This window comes from Rutidosis leptorrhynchoides, chromosome 10, assembly GCF_046630445.1.
Source record: "Rutidosis leptorrhynchoides isolate AG116_Rl617_1_P2 chromosome 10, CSIRO_AGI_Rlap_v1, whole genome shotgun sequence".
Taxonomy (NCBI): domain Eukaryota; kingdom Viridiplantae; phylum Streptophyta; class Magnoliopsida; order Asterales; family Asteraceae; genus Rutidosis; species Rutidosis leptorrhynchoides.
Window position 1 is genome coordinate 308,455,342 of NC_092342.1, and position 21,594 is coordinate 308,476,935.

A 21,594-nucleotide genomic window follows, 5' to 3' on the forward strand; every position below is an offset into this window, starting at 1 on the left:
ATGGGTAGAATAGGGCAATCCAAGCATAGAGAGGATTAGGTAAGTGAACACTCTTTTGTTTATTGATTTAAATCTCAATTCTTAATTACTTGTTACTTGTTGCTAGTTATAATTGCTAAGTTTAGGTTTGTTTATTTGAGCAAGCTTAGTTGAAATCAATCACAACCCCCCCCCCCAATCAAACAAACCCTAGGACAATTAATAGTTTCAATTATTCAACTTATACCGCTCTCTTGGGACGAACTTGAAACGGATACTTACATTAAGTGCTATAATAACCGGGTTCTAAGTGCTCGTTAGTTGTGCGTGCTTATTTTTAACATTTGAATCTTGTATAAATTTTGAGGGTAAATGATGTATTATTCCACACGCATCAAGGATTCTCTCTTACCTTACGGTGAGGGAGGTCTTAACATTGGGTCACTTCGGGAAAAAAATCTCGCTTTATTGGGTAAATGGTTTTGGAGGGCGAAAACCGAGCATGACTCACTTTGGGTGTCTGTAATTAAAAGTATTCACGGTGCTAACGGGCTACTCCCTCCCTCTGGTCCGCGTGGCCCTAGTGGATCGGGTAGCGTTTGGTTAAATATTTTACGTGCAGGTCTCAATATCGAGTCTTTGGGATTGAACTTTGCAAACTCTTTCTCAAAAATCATTGACGATGGCCCAAGTACAAACTTTTATAACGATCCTTGGTTGCTTGAAAAGCCACTAAAGGACAGATTCAGAAGGTTATTCTACTTCGAAGAAGTCCATCAGTGAGTTGCTCGCGACAAAATTGCTTAGTCATAAGGCTGCCTCAGTTCGAATTGGTGCTGGAATAAAATGCTCTCAAATCGTGCACAATATGAGCTTGATGAACTAGTCGACTTCTTAAATTCATATATAAGCATGACAAAAACGTGGATTCATGGTCTTGGAAGTTAGATTCATCTGGGGTATTTACCACGAAAAGATTATCAAGATTACTAGATGAGGTTACTATCAGTGCAAATAATAATTCACAAAATGAGACTCTCAAAAATTACCTGGTTCTGAAAAAAGTCGAAATTCTCATACTCATAAGGAGGGTACTAAAACGGCGGGTTCCGGTTCGTACCGAGCTTGATAAGCGCGGTATAGATCTTGACTCTGTTAGATGCCCTTTACGTGATGATGACGTTGAAACAATTGAACACGCGTTTATCTTTTGTCGACATTCGATGGATTTATGGGAAAAGATTTACAAGTGGTGGGGTTTTAACTCAATATCAAATCTAAGTCTAAGTGAAGTTTTACGAGGCAATTATAATCGTGCTACTCTCACATTGGGTTCTTTGGTTTGGCAAACAATAGAATGGTCTTGTGCGTACTTTATATGGCGGAATCGTAATCAAAAGGTTTTTGCAAAGACAAGTTGGAGTGCGTCAACAGCGTTAATGGAGGTCCAATTAAAGTCTTTCGAGTGGATTTCAAACCGTATAAAAAAATAGGAAGCTGGAGTGGTTGAAGTGTTGACGGATCCATGGGTTTGTCTTGCTTGAATATGATTAAACGAGTCACCTGGTTGCTTGCTCAGCAACTATCTATTTCGTGTTCTATTTCGTGTATTTCCTTTAGTTCAGGCTTTAATTATAGCCTCTCCGTATCAAATTTTCGTTTATTTTTTTTTGAGCTTGATTTTATGCCCATTCTTGTTATGGGTTAGGCCCATAAAAGCCTTTTTTCGTGTTTTAATGAATTGCCTTTCGAAAAAAATATTATACTAATATTTTGTACAGATGGAACGAGTATCCAAAATGTATGTGTTGGGTGAAATGACGATGGAGTGATGGACTATGGGTACTCTATGTTTAAGTGGAAATGAGGATTGAATTGAGTGGTTTAGTTGTTAATTGAAATGAGTAAGATAAAAATGATGATGTGTGCGCTTAACAATACACATATACACATCTTAGATTTTACAATTTATTTTATCCAAAATAAGAAATGATCTTTTTAACAAAGGTTCCTAACTTCCTATGTATTCTTTGTTTGAGTTACCCGAAGTACAAGTAATTCAACTCCATTTAGAGTGTACGCAACATATCAAGATTACTCTATGATTGTTTCCAACTCGTTTTTAGCATCTACAAGATCAAAACTCGAGATCTAGGTAGTCCTGTGATTGAGGCCTCTGTTTAGGGCCTAACATCCTTGCAAGAGATCTTAAGTTTAAATCTTGTGATGATCAAGTCAAGGTTGGAAACAATTAGAGAGTTAATTCCAATGGGCTGCATAAAGTTGAATATGAGGTTAGATTACCCGTAACCCGTCCTCCCGAATACTTTGAAAATTAAAACCTTAACACATACATTTTTTTACAAAATATAATTTTAAAAGACCATCAACATTAAATATGTAAATAAATTATGATTAGTGTAATTAAAATTTGGGTGAAGTTTAGCAAACTAAAACAGTGTTTGTGTAAGTCTCAATATTAGGCCTTGTGTTGAACTCCCGAGCCCGATATAAAAATGTTTGGGCCGAGCTATCCAAAAAAAAAAAAAATGGAATATCACCCAAAAAAAAATTAGGGTTTATCATTCTCCACTTTTTTGTATATAAAACCTTTTCTCGCTCAAAGTCCCTCTTATTCCTCGTTAACCTACAGCAAAAAATTAGGGTTTATAGCTTTCCATCTTTTATACTTTGTCTAAAATTACTTTATATTTCTCTCTATAATTCTATCGACGATTTACGTAATTAATTGAGGCGAAGTTTTATTCTTCGTAAATCTCAACCGTAATCCGTCGTAAATCGAGCTTTTCCGATACACGGCGGTTGAGCTTTTTTAAGTTCCCGTTCGTCGGAAAAAGCGATTGTCACATCCTATCGCCTTGGGGAGCAGGTTCTGCCATTACCTCTTGGGATCGGCCGTGAGAATTACATTTAATTTTTATTAATTAGGTTTTATTTATTTATTTTTAATTTGTACATACAGAAGCTCCGATGAGGAAGATATCCCCAATAAAGATAGGAAGTGCCGTATGACACATTAAACGACAATGGATCACCGCGGCGCATGTTCCCATCCACCAAATTACTTGTTCTCCGATCAGTAACACGATTTTAGAACTCCGTTATTTGGTCGGGATTATTCGCTTTGCGTGATTCATTGTGTGTGTGATTTGGAACGGGTCTCTGAGGCTCTTTTGTTTGTTTTTCTTTTTAATATAATTTTATTTTTTAATTATTAATTGCTAATGATGAGTTTTGTATAAAAAGATCACCATCTTTCGGGACTGATTCATGATGTTATTTATGCAATTCTGAAGCTAATTTTATTGTTGAAATTTTGAGTTTTGAAAAATGAAATTTTGTGCTTGTGGACGGTCAAGTGTTGTTTAGTAATACCAGCAGTACTTAACATTATTCACAAGCTAAATATACTTTGTAGCCATTGTTGTTTTTGTTGCTGGTACTGTATCTGGTATCTGCATTCCATGATGTGGCTAATATCTATGACGTGGCTTTATAAAGGTCTGTTTTCATATTAAACATTGTTTACTGAGACTAGAACACAAACTGAAGTTGAAATATAAGTAAATTTAATTGTATAATAGGGCTTTTATCAGGTAGGCTTGTTGGTATATCGTCTTAGTAATTTGAGTTTATCTGTTGATGGGCTTAAATCATAGGGTTTATTTAATTCAAATAGGTGACAATTAAGTTGTAGGTACTAACAGATTGCTTAAAGATTTAAATCAGCGTGGTCTAATTCAAAATTTTCTTTAAGAACTAAGAATAAGATGTCTACATGTATCTTTTAAACAACTAAGAAAAAGATTCAAGCCTTTTATCATCAAAAGCGAAAGTAGTGTAACATTCAAAGAAATTAAATGAATGTAGTAAACTAATAATGATACTGTGAAGCTCGTGTGTAGTCAGTCTTTGAAGTATCAATCTTTGCATTATCAACTCGTTAACTTATGTAGCTAAAGACTAAAGGGGCCATATTGAGGTGATTTTTAGGCCAAACTATGTGGAGCCAAATCTTACATTAGACGTCAATAAAAGATATAATAACCTTGATTATGACTTGTTGGCTAATTGGCGTTCTCAATAATTTTTTGATACTACATGATATCTATTATAATCACTTTAAAAGCATGAGGTGCGGTGACATTGGATTTCGATGTACATACAATGTTATGGAAGAAGAATTTGAAAATGTTTGGGATAATTCAAACAATTTGGCCTACTAAACAAATAAATCGGCCCTTTTTGACCATAACAATTCACTCTTAAGTCTCAACCATAAACCATAAAACTAGGAATTTCACATACTTCACACAAACGAAATAAATCAATGATAAAAATGAGAAAAAGCATGAGTTAAAATTACTTGTTTTATGACCTACCACTGTACTAGCCACTACTTATCTAACCTCAGACGTGATAATAAATGTTAGTATGACTTGCATACAATATCATTAGAGTTTTTCATATGGACCAAGATGAATAATGCAAATTAGTGGAATAATTCGAGAATTGGTCATTGAATTGGAAGTGGGTCGAAACTGAATTAGGTCTAGAAATGCAGAAGCGCTGGAGTCTATGTTCGCCGAGATAGGCCATATTCACCTAAACAATACATATTTTCATCTTTATCTCCGAGCACTGGATTAGACAAGTCCTTACCGCAAAGGTGAATGTTTTTATATGATGTTCAACTTTGGATAGATGCCTATTCGCTTAATTCATACAGATCGACACTATTGTTTGTCCAAGTTGTAACAAGGGTGTAGTAACATGTATAGAAAGTGATACGAGTATACGACTAGTTCATTTTTTTTTTTTTTTTTTTTTTTTTGAAAGGCAGGTATTTTATTAAAACTCAATAATCGCAAGGTACAATAATAATACAACACACTCGTAGAGATGCCGAGCTAGAATCCTACGACCGCAAAAGGGTAGCAAGCTAAAATGCCCGACAACTTACAATTTACATATTACATATTTACAAGCAAGGAACTAGGATTATGTAACCATTCATGCCATTCGATTCTTCTTTTTTTGCAACGCATCGCGACCCAATCGTAGCTTAGAACTTGAATTTCGCTTAGAGCATTTGGAGGAGTCCAAGTTGTGTTTTTAAAAACTTTTTGATTTCGATTCTTTCAAATGAGATACCCGCAAGTCCACTCTACTGCTTGCCAAAGTAGATGACCCCAATCGGAACAACTCGAAGGGACAAGACCACGAAAGAGATCATCAAAAGATAAGTTGGCCGAATCAAATCCCCACCAATCACGAACTTTTTCCCAAACTACCCGAGCATGCGTGCACGCCAAAAGTGAATGACCCACCGTTTCAATATTCGAATCGCAAAGCGGGCATAGAACGGAATGAAGATCAATCCCCCGTTTGTCAAGTTCGGACAACACGGGCAATCTTTCCCGCTTCGCTCTCCAAACAAAGATTTCTACTTTTTTAGGAACAAGGTTATTTTTCATTGAAGCCACACATGTAGTACTCGAAGGATACACCTTTTCCATGATATGTTTTGTTAACCTTTTGGTAGAGAAAAAACCGCAATTGCTAAGCTTCCACGAAAAGTAATCTTCTTTTTCCGGATTCAATGTCACATTTGAGAGAATTGCTTCAAGTCTATCCAACTCATCCTTTGTACGACCCGTAAGCGAGCGAGACCAACTCCATGAAAAAGCTACCGAGCCATCACGCGAATGTATACGATTAGCAACCGAAACTTGGGGATTAGATTCTAACCGCACCAATCTTTTGAAAATCTCTTTTCGTGGTTTGTCCAATAGCCAAACGTCTTCCCACAACTTAGTGTTGTGCCCATTTCCTTTTTTTCTTTCGAATGAACTTGAGAACTCGACTCCCGCATTATCTATCTCGATCCCTGCTTTAACAATGCAACTCCAAGTAGAATTAGTAGACAAAAAATTCCCCCCCATATTTAGAAGCCCCGAATCCCCATAGATGCTCTTAATGACCTTAACCCACAAGGAAGTGGGTTCGGTAAGAAACCTCTACCACCATTTGCCGATTAAAGCCAAATTTTTACAATTTAAAGAACCCACATTTAGTCCGCCATTCGCCCGGGAGCGGATGACATCATCCCATTTAACCCATGAAATTTTGGAAACATTACCCGACCCACCCCAAAAAAAATTGCGTCTTACACTCTCGAGTTTTTTAAGCACGGAGGGCGGGGCGCGGTAGAGCGAAAAGTAGTACAACGGTAAACTATTTAGAACCGCATTCACGAGAGTTAAACGTCCACCGAATGAAATCGTACGAGCTTTCCAATCCGATAATCTCTTCGCAAATTTATCAATCACCGGCTTCCAATTCTATAGTTTTTTCATGTTAGCACCAATAGGAAGCCCAAGATAGATCATAGGAAAGGTTCCAACATTACAACCGAACACGGTTGACATATCCCTAACCTCCTCTTTGTCAACACCCACACCAAACAACTTGCTCTTATTATAATTCACTTTGAGTTCGGAGCAAAGTTCAAAGCACTTCAAGAGTTTCATTAAGTTTTCTAAATTCTCAAAACTCCACTTACCAAAGAAAATGGTATCATCCGCATATTGTAAATGAGACAAAGGGATTTTATCTTTACCAATTTCAACACCAAAGAATCGGCCATTTGAGACCGCCGATTTAGCCATCCAGTTAAGTCCTTCCGCCGCAATAATGAAGAGAAAAGGGGATATGGGGTCACCTTGCCTAACACCTCTCCCGAGATAAAATTCCTTAGTTGGAGATCCATTGACTAAGACCGAGACGGATGCCGAACCGATACATGAAGCAATCCATTTCCTCCACTTGGAACCAAACCCCATCAATATCATCATCTCATCCAAAAAGTCCCAATTTAGACTATCAAACGCCTTCTCGAAATCAACTTTAAACACCATACTTCTAATGTGCTTGCTCCTCAAAAATTCAAGAGACTCATTCGCAATCAAAACGCCATCCATAATATTTCTTCCTTTAATAAAGGCGCTTTGCTCAAAACCAACAAGATTCGGAATAACCTTTTTAATTCGATTTGAAAGGAGCTTAGCAATAATCTTATAAAAACTACCAATGAAGCTAATAGGTCTATACTCGTTTAGATTTACCGGGTTGGCAACCTTAGGGATTAAGGTGATAAAAGACGAATTGCAACCTGAAGAGATAGTACCATTTTGCCAAAAACCACGAATAGCTTCTATTAAATCATCACTAATAATTGCCCAAAACTTTTTAAAAAATCTCATGTTAAAGCCATCCGGTCCTGGAGCTTTGTTATTCGCACAACTGTTAACCGCCTCCCAAATTTCCTCCCCACTAAACTGTTCCTCGAGCCCCATAGCTTGTGAGTTGGAGAGTTTAAAAATTCCAGTGGTCGAATTAATATGTTCCCCTGGTCTGCCAGCATTCGAATAAGGCCCAAACTCGCTGGCATGTGAAGAAAGCCCAACCGTACCCGTGTAAACTGAGCCAGGCCCAACTCTGTTAACGCAATCAGGCCCAATCGAATGATTTGGCAGCAACCTGGGACGAGCATGGATTGTTTTGCAGAAAATACCTTTAAAGTGTTCAAAAATTGCATCCTTTACCACAATTGGATCCTCGCACCATGACCCGTTAATGTTAATTCCACGAAAATTACATTTACTATTTTTCCTTCGAATCATAGCATGAAAAAACTTGGTGTTTTCATCTCCCTCGATCGTCCATTTTACTCGCGCCTTTTGTTTCAACATATTAGCTTTTATTTTTGTTTTTTCCACCCAACGACGTCTACAATCTAACCATCTATCCCGTTCCGCATCCGTGATAGTATTTGATTCCGCCTTTAATTCCCATTCTGACACTTCCTTTTTGAGCCCATCAATTTCCTTATCAAGACCCCCAAATTTCTCATTACACCACTCCTTTAAAGCAAACTTCACATTCTTAAGTCTATCCCTAAAATTACAATCCTTTCTCGAACCCCGAATCGGTTGCTTCCAAGCCTCTATAATAACCTTATCAACATCCTCATAGTTAAACCACTCATCGAAAACTTTAAATGGTTTCGGTCCATAATCGATTAACTTATCTCTTAGGATCAAGGGACAATGATCCGAGAGATGTCTATCCAATGCAACTACCGAAAGATCATCCCAAAGACCAAGGAAAGAATTATCAGCCAAGAACCTATCTAACTTGCTAAACTTCATGCCGTCATCACTAATACGCGTAAACTTTCTCCCACTAATATCAATCTCTATTAGTCCGTTCCTCATGATGAAGTCATTAAATCTATCTGCCCTTCTTTGTATAAATTGTGAGTTAAGGCGGTCATCCTCAACTCGAACTTCATTAAAGTCACCTACTAGTAACCAAGACGACGACACCCCATTCACAAGCTTATCAAGAAGTTCCCAAAACAATATTTTTTCTCGATCATTGTGTGGTCCGTAGACATTGACTATGGTCGACTCAACACCCGTCCTAACCCATTTCCCTTTGATAGCTATAAAAAAATCGCATCCCGAGCAATCCGAGACATCAAACACACTTGGGTCCCAAATAGTGATTAGACCCCCCGAACTACCTACCGCTTCCTTTTGAACATAACCAAAATTTGACCCACCCCATAGCGCATTAATCCATCTATCATCAATTGTATTACACTTGGTTTCTTGAAAGGTAGCAACGCACGGTTTTTCCTTAACACAAAGACTCCTAACCCACCCAAATTTACCCGATACCGCAAAACCCCTAACATTTAATGATAAAACCTTCATTAAAAACATGGAAATAACGAAAGAAGAAGAGTAGAACCTATTGAGGATCAGAAGATGGCCAAAATAGGCCGATTTCTTCTCCATATCGTTTAAGCTCCTCCGTGTTGATTGATTTGGATGAAACGCCTCCTTTGTTCCTTCTCGGGCCCTTCTTTGATTTATACCCACAACCTTTGCAGGCAAAGTTACCGCATCTATCACCATTCCTTGCCCTACACTTCAACCTCATAATCCTAGAAGACGCCTTGTAGTTGCACATCGATTTCCAATAGCAATTGTTACAAGTGGAGACAACAGTCGTTTTAGACTCCTGGATGACCTATTTTGCCCATTCGAATGAGAAGTTTTAGGAGGTTTATCACTTATACCCGATGTCTTTTTCCCCACACGTTCCTTTTTTACCTCGTGACCTAGGGCCACTAACAGATTGATCATTCTCAATTTGTTCGTATTCTGATGCCTTATGATTCTCAAATTGATCAGGCCCTAACGGCCCACTTTCATGTCTTGCTTGGTTAAGTTGAAAATGATCAGGCCCAACTTCTGGTCCACTAGGCCCAACACCAATATCTGGAACTCTGTATGAAGAATTAGAAACATTAGCCTGATGCGAATTGCAATTATTAGGGTTAGATTTAACCTCGTCACGTGGCATCTCGTAACTATCTCCCTTTCTTGAGCCGTTCTCTTTATTATCTGACATTATCTCCTCACGTTTTTTATTGGCTTCATTCATATTATCTGAAACAAACCCTTCGGTTTCTGCGACAACATCAATGAATTTTTTGTTGGTTCCCAAAAAACAAGACTCCTCATCTTCTACCTCTGCTTTCTTCCTAACAGTTGGACTGACATTATTTTCCGGCAATATCTCCGGCGAGCCTTCATCATCCGACTTGATGCAATCATCTTCCTCAACTTTGTCTTTATCCAGGACACCATTAAAAAGACTAAATTCATCTTCTTCCTTGGACATATTCCCATCGTTGCTATCATCACTAATTTGATCAGACTGAGAAGAGTCTGAGTCGACATACTCTAAGCCATCGCTTGACCTGAAATCAGATTCATACCAACCCTTACACGAACGATTAAAACCCATATAATTTTCTTTTAGTTCCTCTTCAATGTTGATGAAATATGTTTTTGATTTATAGACCAACTTAATCGCGTCTTTAACTATCTCTGGCTCATATAATTTAACAAAAACCTTTGCTTTAAGAAGATTTTGGTTTCCTGACAACTCACAGTTCTCCATGATATACACGGTTCCCCACCACTCAGCGATTGATTTGAAGGTATTCTCCGTCCAACATGGTAGAGGAACACCTGTTATCGAGAGCCAAGACATTCTACCTTCTGGCCAAGCCTCTAGATCCCACATGCACGCCTTATGAATCCATTTGTTAAGTTTATGGTTGCCCTCAACGAGTTCCTTCGCAACATCAGTATCTGGAAGTACAAGCATTAAACTGAGATTATAGAATCTCTTGATTTCGATTTCCTCGAATCCCTCTTCTTTCAAAATCGACTCAAGATTTTTATAGATGCCCATATTTCTTGCCTTACCAACCACAGACCTATTTAGTAGGTTATTGTTTGCCTCTATTGCCTTTTCCTCTTTTACATAAAAAGTCCTGCCTTTCGAATTACCATTCTCAACCTGATGCCTTGCATTGAGATCATGTTTCTTTCTCTTGTCGTTGAGCATATCTCTCAAGTCTTCTCGTCCATTGTTGAAGACATCTGAATACTTGCGACCATCATTGAATCGGTTCATGTCCACTCGAGTCCCATAATTACCCTGACCATTTGTCGAAGGCTGACCTGAACCCGGATTTCTTGGAGGTCGAGTAGTAGCTTTGAAAACCTTGATAGACACATCATTGAAACGAACTGCTTCCAGTGACTTTAGTAGTTTATCCGCATCGACTACTTCCGCAAACCTTACAAAAGCAAACCTTTTGCCATTATGCAATCGCTTCTTTGCCATATAGACATCCCTCACCGAACCATATTGTTTGAAAAGTTTCCAAAAATCAATCACCTTCCATTCATCGGAGAAGTTGAAAAACATGTATGAAGTCAAACCGCTTCGATTCTGATTCTCGTGAATGTTGTTCCCATAGATACCGTTGTAGTTCCTTCGCGCCTCTTCCGCTCCTGCCCTTGTGCCTTGCCTAACCCTCTCTCTCTCTAGATTTTCTCTCTCACACATTTTCTCATACGACTAGTTCATTACAATGAAGAATTCGGTTATGGTGAAGAATTCGGGTGATTGCAACATTCTTACTTTCATTTCTCAGTCAGACTTGATGGAATGATTTGATGAACGGATAGCTTCAAAAGATACGAAAGACTAAGAGTGCGTTATCGTCGCTACTACATTGTGATGTAATGGCATTATCGTAATAGCATCTTGTTTAATACAGTACTTTGAATTTGAAGAAGAGTTTTATATTTGATTTTATTTTAAGTATTCACTATGTTAGTTTAAATGTAGAGGTTGTAAAACTTGTAAGGTCAGTTGTTCGAATTCTAGACTCTTTATGACTTTGTAATCTTCATGTGTGGTCTAAATTTTATATGATAATAAAATGATAATTATCTTAAAATCTATTGTGTTGTCTTTAAATACATAAATTACAAATGAAGCGATATAAAATCATAAAAGTTAACAATAAATGTAGAATCTACTAGTCTACTTAAGAAATCCTATGTTACTGTTGACATACAAACAACTAAAACTATTGTAAACAAACATTGAATAAACTACCGTAAAACTATCTGTAAAACTAAAAAGACCACCAAATCCCGAGTCTTCAAGAGTACGGACCAACAAAGCATTAGAAGTAGCCGTCATAAAAATCTGATGTAGAACCTTATCACGTGGAGCCTGATTAATTAATTGGGTCAGATTTTCTGAGTTTATCAGATGAGGCACAAACCAAGTGGGTGGTGGTGTAATGGTTGAGGGCTCATCCTTCCATAGTGGATGAGGTCATGTGTTCAATTTCAGGCAGGTAATAAACAACTAAAACTATTGTAAACAAACATTGAATAAACTACTGTAAAACTATCTGTAAAACTAAAAAGACCACCAAATCCCGAGTCTTCAAGAGTACGGACCAACAAAGCATTAGAAGTAGCCGTCGTAAAAATCTGATGTAGAACCTTATCACGTGGAGCCTGATTAATTAATTGGGTCAGATTTTCTGAGTTTATCAGATGAGGCACAAACCAAGTGGGTGGTGGTGTAATGGTTGAGGGCTCATCCTTCCATAGTGGATGAGGTCATGTGTTCAATTTCAGGCAGGTACTGTTATTTCCTCTTGGCCACGGAGATTCCCTCTTGGCCACGGAAGTTCACCTGACTCAGGGCTACTCGCAAAGCGGGTAGTCGTCATTGGATTAGTCAGTTTCGTAAAAATAAGTTGGATACCCGGGTTAAAAAAAAAAGAATCAGATGAGGCACACCTTTAATATTAAAAAACACAAATAAATGTGGCACGCTGTTATATTCTCGAGTGCTAGGATGAACACGCCAAGCTCCAAATTGGTAAAGCACACCGTATTAGAGGCGTGTCACCAGTGTGTTGCCGGCGTGTTAGACGATTTTAAAGGTCTAATAAGCGCGTTAAAAATGGTCTTAGGGATATTTATCTATAAATAATGTACGTATAAGTTTACGGAGAATCACGTTATTATCAATAAAATTTTTGTTTCAGCTTTCTTTGCACATGGTTATTCAGTTGCGAAGAGCGTTTGTCTTCCAACGATTCTTGATTCGCATTAGAATCAATTGAAGGCAAATTCAACTAAGACTCTCGAGGTCCCCTTAGACTACCCGAAAACACGAGGCATGAGGTAAAGCCTAAAACACAAATGAACCATCTAAACAACTAACACCCTCATTGAACACTCGAGCCACCAAATCTACACCCAACATGGACATTCAACACCAACTCTCCTAAAATATCCACAAAAATAAAGCATGATACCAATGGAATCACCCCAAATCGCTGCCGAACGCAAGAATAAGAGGCTGGCCAACCCAAGAATCCCCAACTCGAACCCGAAGCCAACACCCACCAAAAGACAAATCACCCTAAATAAACCGAGGACCGGGGGGACAACATTAGCCAGCAGAAAAACTGTTGATCTCCGCCACGTATAAGTTCGACCTCGAGAAAGATAGAACAGCTGGAAAAGAGAGGAAGTAACAATCTGAAGAAACGGAGGTGATAGGAGAAAAAGATGCACCATTGGAGGAGCTGTTCGGTTTTTCGATTGAAATAGAAAGTACAACAAAACGTTACAGACAATTATTACCAATGCCATTATAAATAGGTTGAATAGTAATAATAAATTAATAATTCTGTTTATTACTAATTTTAGAAATCTCAAAAGCAGCTAATAATCAAAATCTCTAAAATTTCAATATTTATACTTTGCATATGCTCATGCCTCCTACACGAAATACCTAATGAATCAACATAATTAGCTTACTTCTTCAACTTATGACCTCAAAAAAGAACCCTAAACATCTTAATTTGTCCATAAAATAACTGCAAAATGTGAGTTAGTAACTCTGCCTTTGTTTTCTGATCAATAGTTTCCACCATCTTCTCTGGTTTGTTATGTTGGCGGGAAAAACCTGTTTAAATTAAACGGCAACGTATAGAATTCTTCGTTCCTGTTGTCCCCTCGAAATGTTCTGAACTTCACCCACCATGGCATACCTCTATCTTTCTTCGAATTCACTACGTCTAATGTGTTGTCAAGGAACACGGCCACTATCAACCCTACTGTTGGTGACGATGAGAAGATGGTGTTCAAGAATGCGTTAAACTGCAAAAAAAAAAAAAAAAAAAAAAAAAAAAAAAAGAAGAAGAAAATCAAATAACATTTTACTAATAATGTGATACGAGATCGTAAATGTAGATACTATGGTGTAAAATTATATACTTACCCAACCAGCATTGGTGCGAACAAGCCCATGATACCGAGTCGCATACTCGTTAAAATATTGAGGAATTGAAATTCCGAGAAAAATGGAAAGCCCGATTATGATGAGGTTTCTCATTGAATTCATGTTAGTGAACTGAAGTAACGATAATCCAACAGCACCTGCATATACAAATACAAATATAAGTTATAGAAATTACCAAATAAAGAAATTACGTGATGAGGTTTTTTTGCTGGTGGGCGAACGGATCTAGGAATGGTAGTCACTGGTAAAAGTCCAAACTTTTTTTCTACTTAATGGCTTATTTCAATGGCATCACTAAAAAAATCTACACTATCCATTGGTGTCACTAGTTAACACCCCCCCCCCCCCCCCCCCCCCCCCCCTCCCCTTCCCAACTTTTTTTCTACTTAATGGCTTATTTCAATGGCATCACTTAAAAAAGCTACACTTTCCATTGGTGTCACTAGTTCCCCCCCCCCCCCCCCCCCCCCCCCCCCCCCAAAAAAAATCCACTAGATCGGCTATTTGACTAATAGCACGTGCTACCAGTCAGGATCATATAGGTCCGCCCCTGAGGGCGCGTACATTTTTACTCTAGTGTACGCACTAACCGGATTGATCCGTGACCGTTTCCAAGTTTCCAAACCCTTCCCTGGCCAGTGGCCACTATAAGATTTGAACCTGAAACCTCTTGGACCTCTTGCAAGGATCTTAGGGCCCAACTACTAGGTTCATAGTGATGGTTAATTACTTGCACTACAAATCATGTAGGAAAAAAATCGGAAGTTCGTAAAATCAAAATCACGCACCTACAAGGCCAAAGAGAATGCAATACAGAGCTGCATATATTGGAAAGGGTATCGATGCAAATACCGCTCCAAATTTCCCTGTAATACAAGGAAAAGTACATGTTACATTCAGACGGATCAATTATAGATCTTAATATGTTATCTACATCTACCATATGTGGTAATACAACAATTAATTTACTCTATCTAAATAAAAAGTGTGGACTTGTAAGGGAATAATAAACCGACAAGTATAACGGCATACAATTATCAAAACACTGACCTAACATGGAGAAGAAAATCATGAAAGCCGCAGATAATTGAACAACTCTTCGACTCCCTACTCGGGTTAGCCCAAGAAGGCCCACATTTTCCCTAATAAAGATAATTATAACTTCGATTAGTATAAAATAGTTCGTATAAGCCAACGATAATTCTTGTTTTAGGTTCTTACACAGACACAGTGGATCCAGTTCCGGTTCCATAAAGACCATCCAAAAGTAGACCTATGCCCTAACCAAAACAAATTAAGAATACATCGTCAACTTTGTGATTATATTAGTAAATTAATCATTTTTATTTTAATATAAGCTTATAAAATGAGATAATGAGATAATGAGATGGTAACACAACCTGCCATCCAATGCCTCTGCTAAGCACGTACGCAGGTGGTGGGGTCGCAATCGCCAATCGCGATGCGGCCATGTATGCACCAGTTGACTGCCATACACAAATCTTATTAAAATACATGAGTAGGATATAAAAACTATAAGTTCATATAGTAAGATAAGAACTTGACGACACACACGCACCTCAACCATTGACACAAGAACTGATGACATCATCGCAAATGAATGGCCTGCCGAAAATGTAGGTGGACCCCACTGTAAAGGGTACGGAAACTTGAACCTAAAGATTCACCCATGGAAATTTCAATTCTCCGAACATGTAAGTAAAGTTATTTGATGATATTTATATGGTTTACCAACCATGGGGCAGTAGATACAAGATTTGCTTTATCGGTACGACAACTTAGTTGAGTAGCATAGGGTTTATTCCGGTAGGCCCCACTAGCAGTTAGTATGATTGAATAGATCCAGATAATCGTAATGCATATCAACAACGGAAACCGCTCAAATATGGGAATGTCTTTTAGTAGTCTTGTCTGCTTCAAATACTACATAATGTAACAAACGTTACGTTCCTGAATCCAACAATACATCATAGGAAGAGCGAAAAAAAGCATTCGATTTAATAGTTTTTCAATAAGAGAAAATTTACCTGAGAAACTCCAATAACTAAAAGTAGCATAGGTAACCCAATTTCAACACAATTTCCTACCTATAAAAGAAAACATCAAACAAGAAATTGTTACTAAACCATGCCAAAAACAACAAATTGTAACATTTTTTTTCAATCACCTGGAATAATTTCAACTCTATTATATGAATTCTAAACCTTTTGGACTAAAATCTTCCATTTTTAGAAAAGCTAAGAGGATTGCATTGGTACTTTTTATGCCAAATTTTCAAGCTTAATCTATCTACTAACCCTTCACCATATTTGTACATTGTAGATTCTATTGCTTTTGGTAAACAAGATCCCCTAATTTGTCATTATTGGAGAGTGATTTAGACATTCAACTAACAACCAAACAGTTACTAAATATGGAATCGAAAGCTATAATTGACAGAAAGTAATAATTACTAAAATCATATTCGTGAATAGACCCTATATAAAATCAAAAGACATAGTTTTTACGTGACATAATAAGTGATACACGCGCTTTCGTTAATAGATAGTATACGTCTTTGTTTGCATCCATGCACGCAAGATGCATTAGGTCAACATGTTGACTATAACTTTTCAGGAAGACTTGTAAATCCTGCTAAAATGTAAACTTTTGGCAAAAAAACATATAATTTATTTGTAACAGGGTATCGAAACCTACCATAGGAAAGCCCCGTTGAAAAAGTCCTAAACCAACCAAACCAACAACGGGCGCCATGCCAAGGGGGCTAAAAAATCTACAAAAAAGAAGCCAACACATTACTGATTACAGATGTAAATAAATTAAGAGAATATAAGTAAATAATGAAACTCGGAAACAAACGATATATCAAATATCAATAACAATATACCTTGAAAAGAGACCCCAAAGCTGACTGTAACCAGCTACAATTTGAATGCTCGAAGCAACGATTAATGCTCCTTGAATAGCTCTCATTGTTTGTTCGAATCTCTGCAAAACCAATTAAAAAACACCGCGATTTCTTTCAGTTCCCACATGTTTGATTCTAACTCAAACCTTTCTTATATTAATATTTAATATTTAATATATAATGAATAAACAGAACATACATCATGATGATTAGGGATTTGTTGCAAAGACGAGTCATTTATAATGTAAAGAATCGGCATGACATACGCAAACGAGCCTCCAACAACAGCAGGCAACCTGGTTCCAAATAGCGTTTGAAGAAGTGTGTTGATACCCGATACAAATAGTAAAGTTTGAATTACACGAGCCTTGTCACCCTACACAATATCAAAATCAAACATGACAACAATTAAATTAAATTTATTTTAAATACAAAATTATATCAAATTCAAAAATTATACAAAAATCAAAATGCTTACATCTGATCCACCCATTAAGGGGACGAGCAGCGAGGGGATCATTACACTTGTTCCGATCACTAAAATATAGTTTTGAAAGGCTAACAAAATGGTTTCGGCTGCATAGAACGAGTTGATAAACAATAAACAGAAATAAACTTAAACTATAGATATTATTAACAATTAACAATAACAATAACAGTAACAATTAACAATAACAATAACAATGATAGTAATAATAATAGTATTATATCATGCCTAATTTTATAAAGAAGTGGAAATAATTGTCTTTTACTACCATTCCAACAATAAGACAAACTTTCTAAAATTCAACCAATACAAAATGCACCTACATATAATCATGCCAAAACACCCCTTTTTATCTCTACCTTATTCAACAACATGAAATTTGCATGAAAATAAACTACAGGGGATTGAATTAAATCAATTTTAAATTCAAACAAAATTAGCATCAGATCAGATCTCAATTTAAAAGCTAAATAAAGAGCCACAAATTAATGAACTTTTTGCAAATAGATTGAACCCTAATCATAGTTCATAAAGACCATAATCAAATCACCATAATTTCTCAATCATCCAATCCAAAAAAGATTGATTTGCTCTTCCTTTTCATTAAATTAAAAATAATAAAATTAAAAAAATGATGAATTGAGGTGACCCACTTGGTCAATAATAATACTCGACAACATTCATAACCCTTGACTTTTGTTTACACATTTCAATAAAATAAGAAAAAAAAAATTTACAAAAATAAAAAAGAAGCCACATTGGTGTTCTCCTTTCCCTATTCCCAACTCCATCACAAAACATAAATTATTTTTTAAACCTGACAAACATACTCCATCCTAAAAATGCCATCTTCAGAGAATAAACATTTTAATATTCAAAGCATTTCAAAATTAAGTATTAAAAAAAAATATAATTCCAAAAATCCAAACACAAAAATACACAATTTTGATATCTATTTAGTAAGAGTGCATGATAGTTTCTATTAAATGCTCTGTTTTGAAAGCTAAAACCCTAACTAAAATTAAACTTTAAAACGGTAAAAAATATATATATATTTTAATAAATTTAAAGGTTAATAAGGACAGTAAAATAGATACGTACGCCAGGGTGGATTTGAATCGATGCAATATTCCAAATCTTGAAGTTGTTCCATGGGCGGGTGACTGATGTCAGCCATTGATGAAGGTTTTGAGTGAAGAAAACAGAGGAATAGAAATAGAATCTTGGAATATATATTTATATAGAAGAAGATTGAGAACAAAGTAAAGCACAGAGTGATTGAAAAAAAAAGTTGGAAAAAGAAATGTAAATAAAATTTAAAAGTTAGAGAGAGAAAAAAGGAAAAAAAAATTACAGTACTTAATTATTAAAAGAGATAAAAATGTGGGTTGTGTGAGTGTGTGTGAAACAGAACATACTGAATACTTGCTTCATAGTTTAGCTGCTACTTCAAACTCTAAAACCCACACCACCATCTTTTTTTTTAAATAAATAAATATTTTCTTATTGTTGGTATTTTTGTGTGTGTGTGTGTATTTTTAATATATATTTATATTTATATTTAATTTATATTATGTTTAAGAAGAGGATAAAGAAAATACAATGGAAGTATATAAGGGTTCATATCTACTTTGGTTTGGAAATCATAATAAGAAGAACAGTAGGTACAATGTTGTTCAATTGATTTAAATTTTTTTTCGGCGAAAATATTAATATATATATATAAAAGATCATAAAGATCCGGTGGTACATACACAAATGATAATAATTGAAACGCCTCGCTCTGATCGTCTTACAAACATTGGACGATATCATAAGAAGAGAGCGAGCACATTGAAATTGTAATTGACAATACATTCGTACAAACCAGCTAACTAAAATCTAAAACATACATAAAACCGATCATAATTCAAGTATTTGTCAATCAGATTTTGTACAATTGATTTAAAGCATTTAAAGTGCATTTATTAAAACATAATTCAAGTATTTGTCAATCAGATTTTGTGCTCCAGTCACACAATTAAAAGCTTCCAAAGCCTATACATATCATAAAGTTTACATTAAAATTTGAATTCAAAACGTATCTCCCTTAATTGACTGAAGATTTAAGCAGCAGTTGACCATTTTATAACGACTATTATTTTTAAAAAAACTTGAAGAATGCTAACTATATATCCTTCAAAGTTATGGTTAGTCTTGTTTAACTCAATTAAGAATTATATTGGATAAACACTTACGGACTATATTCCATTTGTTTAGGTGAACCTATTTGGTTTTGGTGATTGTTTTGGCTTTGGCTCGGTTAGAGTTAACTAGGTACAGTCTCGAGTTGCTGTTCTAGCATGTTACTTTTAACGAGCCGTTTTGTTTGTTTGGATTGAATGTATCAGTTTTTGGTTCCTTCATTTATTGATGAAAGTTTGTAAATTTTTTTTTTTTAACAGTGATTGAGATCTTCCGAGGGGGACTAAATCACCCGTTGCGATCATCTCCCGTTTCGACTATGCCGATGCAGCGATAATAACCCGCCCCCATCGCTGCACGGGAGGAAACCTTGAAACCGATCCAAGGGCACGGCCAAGTAAAACCTCCTTCCCATTTACCCCCAAAATGATATGAAAAATGTGTCATGGGTGGATACTTCATGGCTAATTTTAATAGTAATAATTATTTTAGTAAAAAAAAAGAAAACTTACCGGCTATATTAAAATTAAATATTGAAAGTCCATAATAACAAATATATTTATATTTTGTATTTATTATATTATTTCAGTTAAAATAAAAGCTAAATATATCAAGCTTAACCCATAGCTCGAAAATTAGGATTAGCATTCTTCACTTTTTTTTTTCTTTTTTTTCTTTTTGCTATAATGTACTTGTAGTAGGTTTAAAAATAGAGTAATGATTCTTACCTCATTAATTTTTAATACACCACTAAATTAATATATATCACTTTGAAGCATACTTAGTGATGTATGATTAAAAAAGTGGTGTAAGAAAAACATTGCCTTAACCATACATTTAACCTAACGGGGATTGATATATCTATCATCGAAATTACTTCTTCCACCATAAACAGTGCATTAACAGATTGTACTGTACAATTAAATAATGCATAAGTGTAGTGGATGAAGTAATTTGAGTGGTGGATATATCATTACCCCTAACATGGAGTACATATTAATTATTTTCATGTTCATCAATCATTTTCTTAAAGAGAACAACAGGCTTGTGAAATTAAATATAATTAAAAAAGCTTCTTTTAGAAAGTATTAGAGTCCGGTGGTGGAGAGCGGTGGTGTTTCCGGCATCAGGGTCTCATCGGGCCTAACCAATGGTATTTCCCGGCTTTTCCATGTCGGTGGCTTGGCAATTTCACAACCTTGTTGGTAGTGGCCATTTTGTATCTCCGACAAAGGTGGTGGCGTTGTTGGCGCCTCTCTGTGTTGTTGGTTGAGGTGGCTTCACCACCCTGTTGGTGGTGGTCGCCTTTAATATGGCGAGGTGCGGTGTTTGTAGGTGGATTTTTGGTAACGGTTTGTTACGCATAGTCGTGGAATTTTATCGACGTGCTTCTTTTGTTCCCGTAGGTGGATTTTGGTGACGATTTGTTGGCATTCTCCTGACTTTATAGTTTGGTCATGCTGGTATTTCTGGTGCCTTTAGATGTAACCTTGGATGTTTGTAATTTGCATTGTATGTTTAGTTCCACTCTATTGGTGGATAGATTTAGTTTTGTTGGTGGAAATTTTATTTTGTTTGCTTGTATGTTAGTTTTTCGGTGTTGAATAGGGTTAGTATATGTTGCATGTTGTATCGGTTTTATATTGTGTTGATTTTCACATCCATTTATTTATATTATTGTTTTTCTCGGAAAAAAATATAGTAGACAAAAAAATACAATAGATGTTTTTAAGCTCATGCTCTATCTATAAGCTCAATCTCTAACTACTTTCATTCAAACACACCCTACATGATTAATTGTATTGCATCTTGTATGGTATAAACTGTATAATAGTATAGTATGACTTATTAAAATAGATTACTAAATAGTTATAAAGGCGAATTGTTACATTATTGATATACCAGTACTTTCTTACAACGATTAGTTTTTACCAAATACACGAGTATTTGTGTTTTTAATATTCAAAGAGCTTTTAGTCGGATTTGGTATATATGTAAGAACATACGAACTTGGAAGGTTTACAAAATCACTTTCAGATATTGGTGGCCTACAAAAATCGAAAGATAAACTTGAGTCGTTTATAAAATCATTTTCATATATGAGTGGCCTACAACCACAAAACAATAAACTTTGGTGGCTTCACGATATATAATATTTATTTTATTAAATATTTTTCACACAAGTGATAAAGGCCTAATAAGTTGTTGTTCGTGTATT

The 21,594-nt window shown here is 36.1% G+C and overlaps 2 protein-coding genes and 2 non-coding genes across 4 annotated transcripts; 3 read left to right on the forward strand and 1 right to left on the reverse strand.

Moving 5' to 3' along the window:
* The first annotated feature begins 354 nt into the window (after nt 1-354).
* LOC139871228 (uncharacterized) lies at nt 355-1,472 on the forward strand. The gene is made up of 2 exons (XM_071858962.1): nt 355-758; nt 866-1,472. Exons 1-2 carry the CDS (start codon nt 355-357, stop codon nt 1,470-1,472), a joined length of 1,011 nt encoding a protein of 336 aa, XP_071715063.1.
* Nucleotides 1,473-2,964: 1,492 nt separating this feature from the next.
* On the forward strand, nt 2,965-3,171 carry LOC139873781 (small nucleolar RNA Z112). Its single transcript, XR_011767503.1, has one exon. It is a non-coding gene; the product is annotated as a small nucleolar RNA Z112 (small nucleolar RNA).
* Nucleotides 3,172-3,218: 47 nt separating this feature from the next.
* LOC139873827 (small nucleolar RNA SNORD96 family) lies at nt 3,219-3,299 on the forward strand. The gene has a single exon (XR_011767542.1). It is a non-coding gene; the product is annotated as a small nucleolar RNA SNORD96 family (small nucleolar RNA).
* Nucleotides 3,300-13,235: 9,936 nt separating this feature from the next.
* On the reverse strand, nt 13,236-18,379 carry LOC139872963 (nucleobase-ascorbate transporter 1). The gene is made up of 14 exons (XM_071860895.1): nt 18,294-18,379; nt 17,184-17,281; nt 16,905-17,081; nt 16,685-16,785; nt 16,491-16,570; nt 15,825-15,880; nt 15,533-15,720; nt 15,356-15,452; nt 15,177-15,263; nt 14,998-15,056; nt 14,827-14,918; nt 14,565-14,642; nt 13,756-13,913; nt 13,236-13,634 (listed from the first exon to the last, which is right to left on the reverse strand). Exons 1-14 carry the CDS (start codon nt 18,367-18,369, stop codon nt 13,422-13,424), a joined length of 1,560 nt encoding a protein of 519 aa, XP_071716996.1. The 5' UTR covers nt 18,370-18,379; the 3' UTR covers nt 13,236-13,421.
* Between the last annotated feature and the right edge of the window lie 3,215 nt (nt 18,380-21,594).

What these genes read in the sequence shown, in the direction of transcription:
- LOC139872963 (XM_071860895.1), bottom strand. Translation starts at nt 18,369, where the DNA reads ATGGCTGACATCAGTCACCCGCCCATGGAACAACTTCAAGATTTGGAA. An exon ending in CTTGTATCTACTGCCCCATG is followed by an intron (nt 15,453 to 15,532) that starts GTTGGTAAACCA and finishes GTGAATCTTTAG; the next exon opens with GTTCAAGTTTCCGTACCCTT. An exon ending in ACTGGATCCACTGTGTCTGT is followed by an intron (nt 14,919 to 14,997) that starts GTAAGAACCTAA and finishes TATCTTTATTAG; the next exon opens with GGAAAATGTGGGCCTTCTTG.
- LOC139871228 (XM_071858962.1), top strand. Translation starts at nt 355, where the DNA reads ATGTATTATTCCACACGCATCAAGGATTCTCTCTTACCTTACGGTGAG. An exon ending in TACTTCGAAGAAGTCCATCA is followed by an intron (nt 759 to 865) that starts GTGAGTTGCTCG and finishes TTGATGAACTAG; the next exon opens with TCGACTTCTTAAATTCATAT.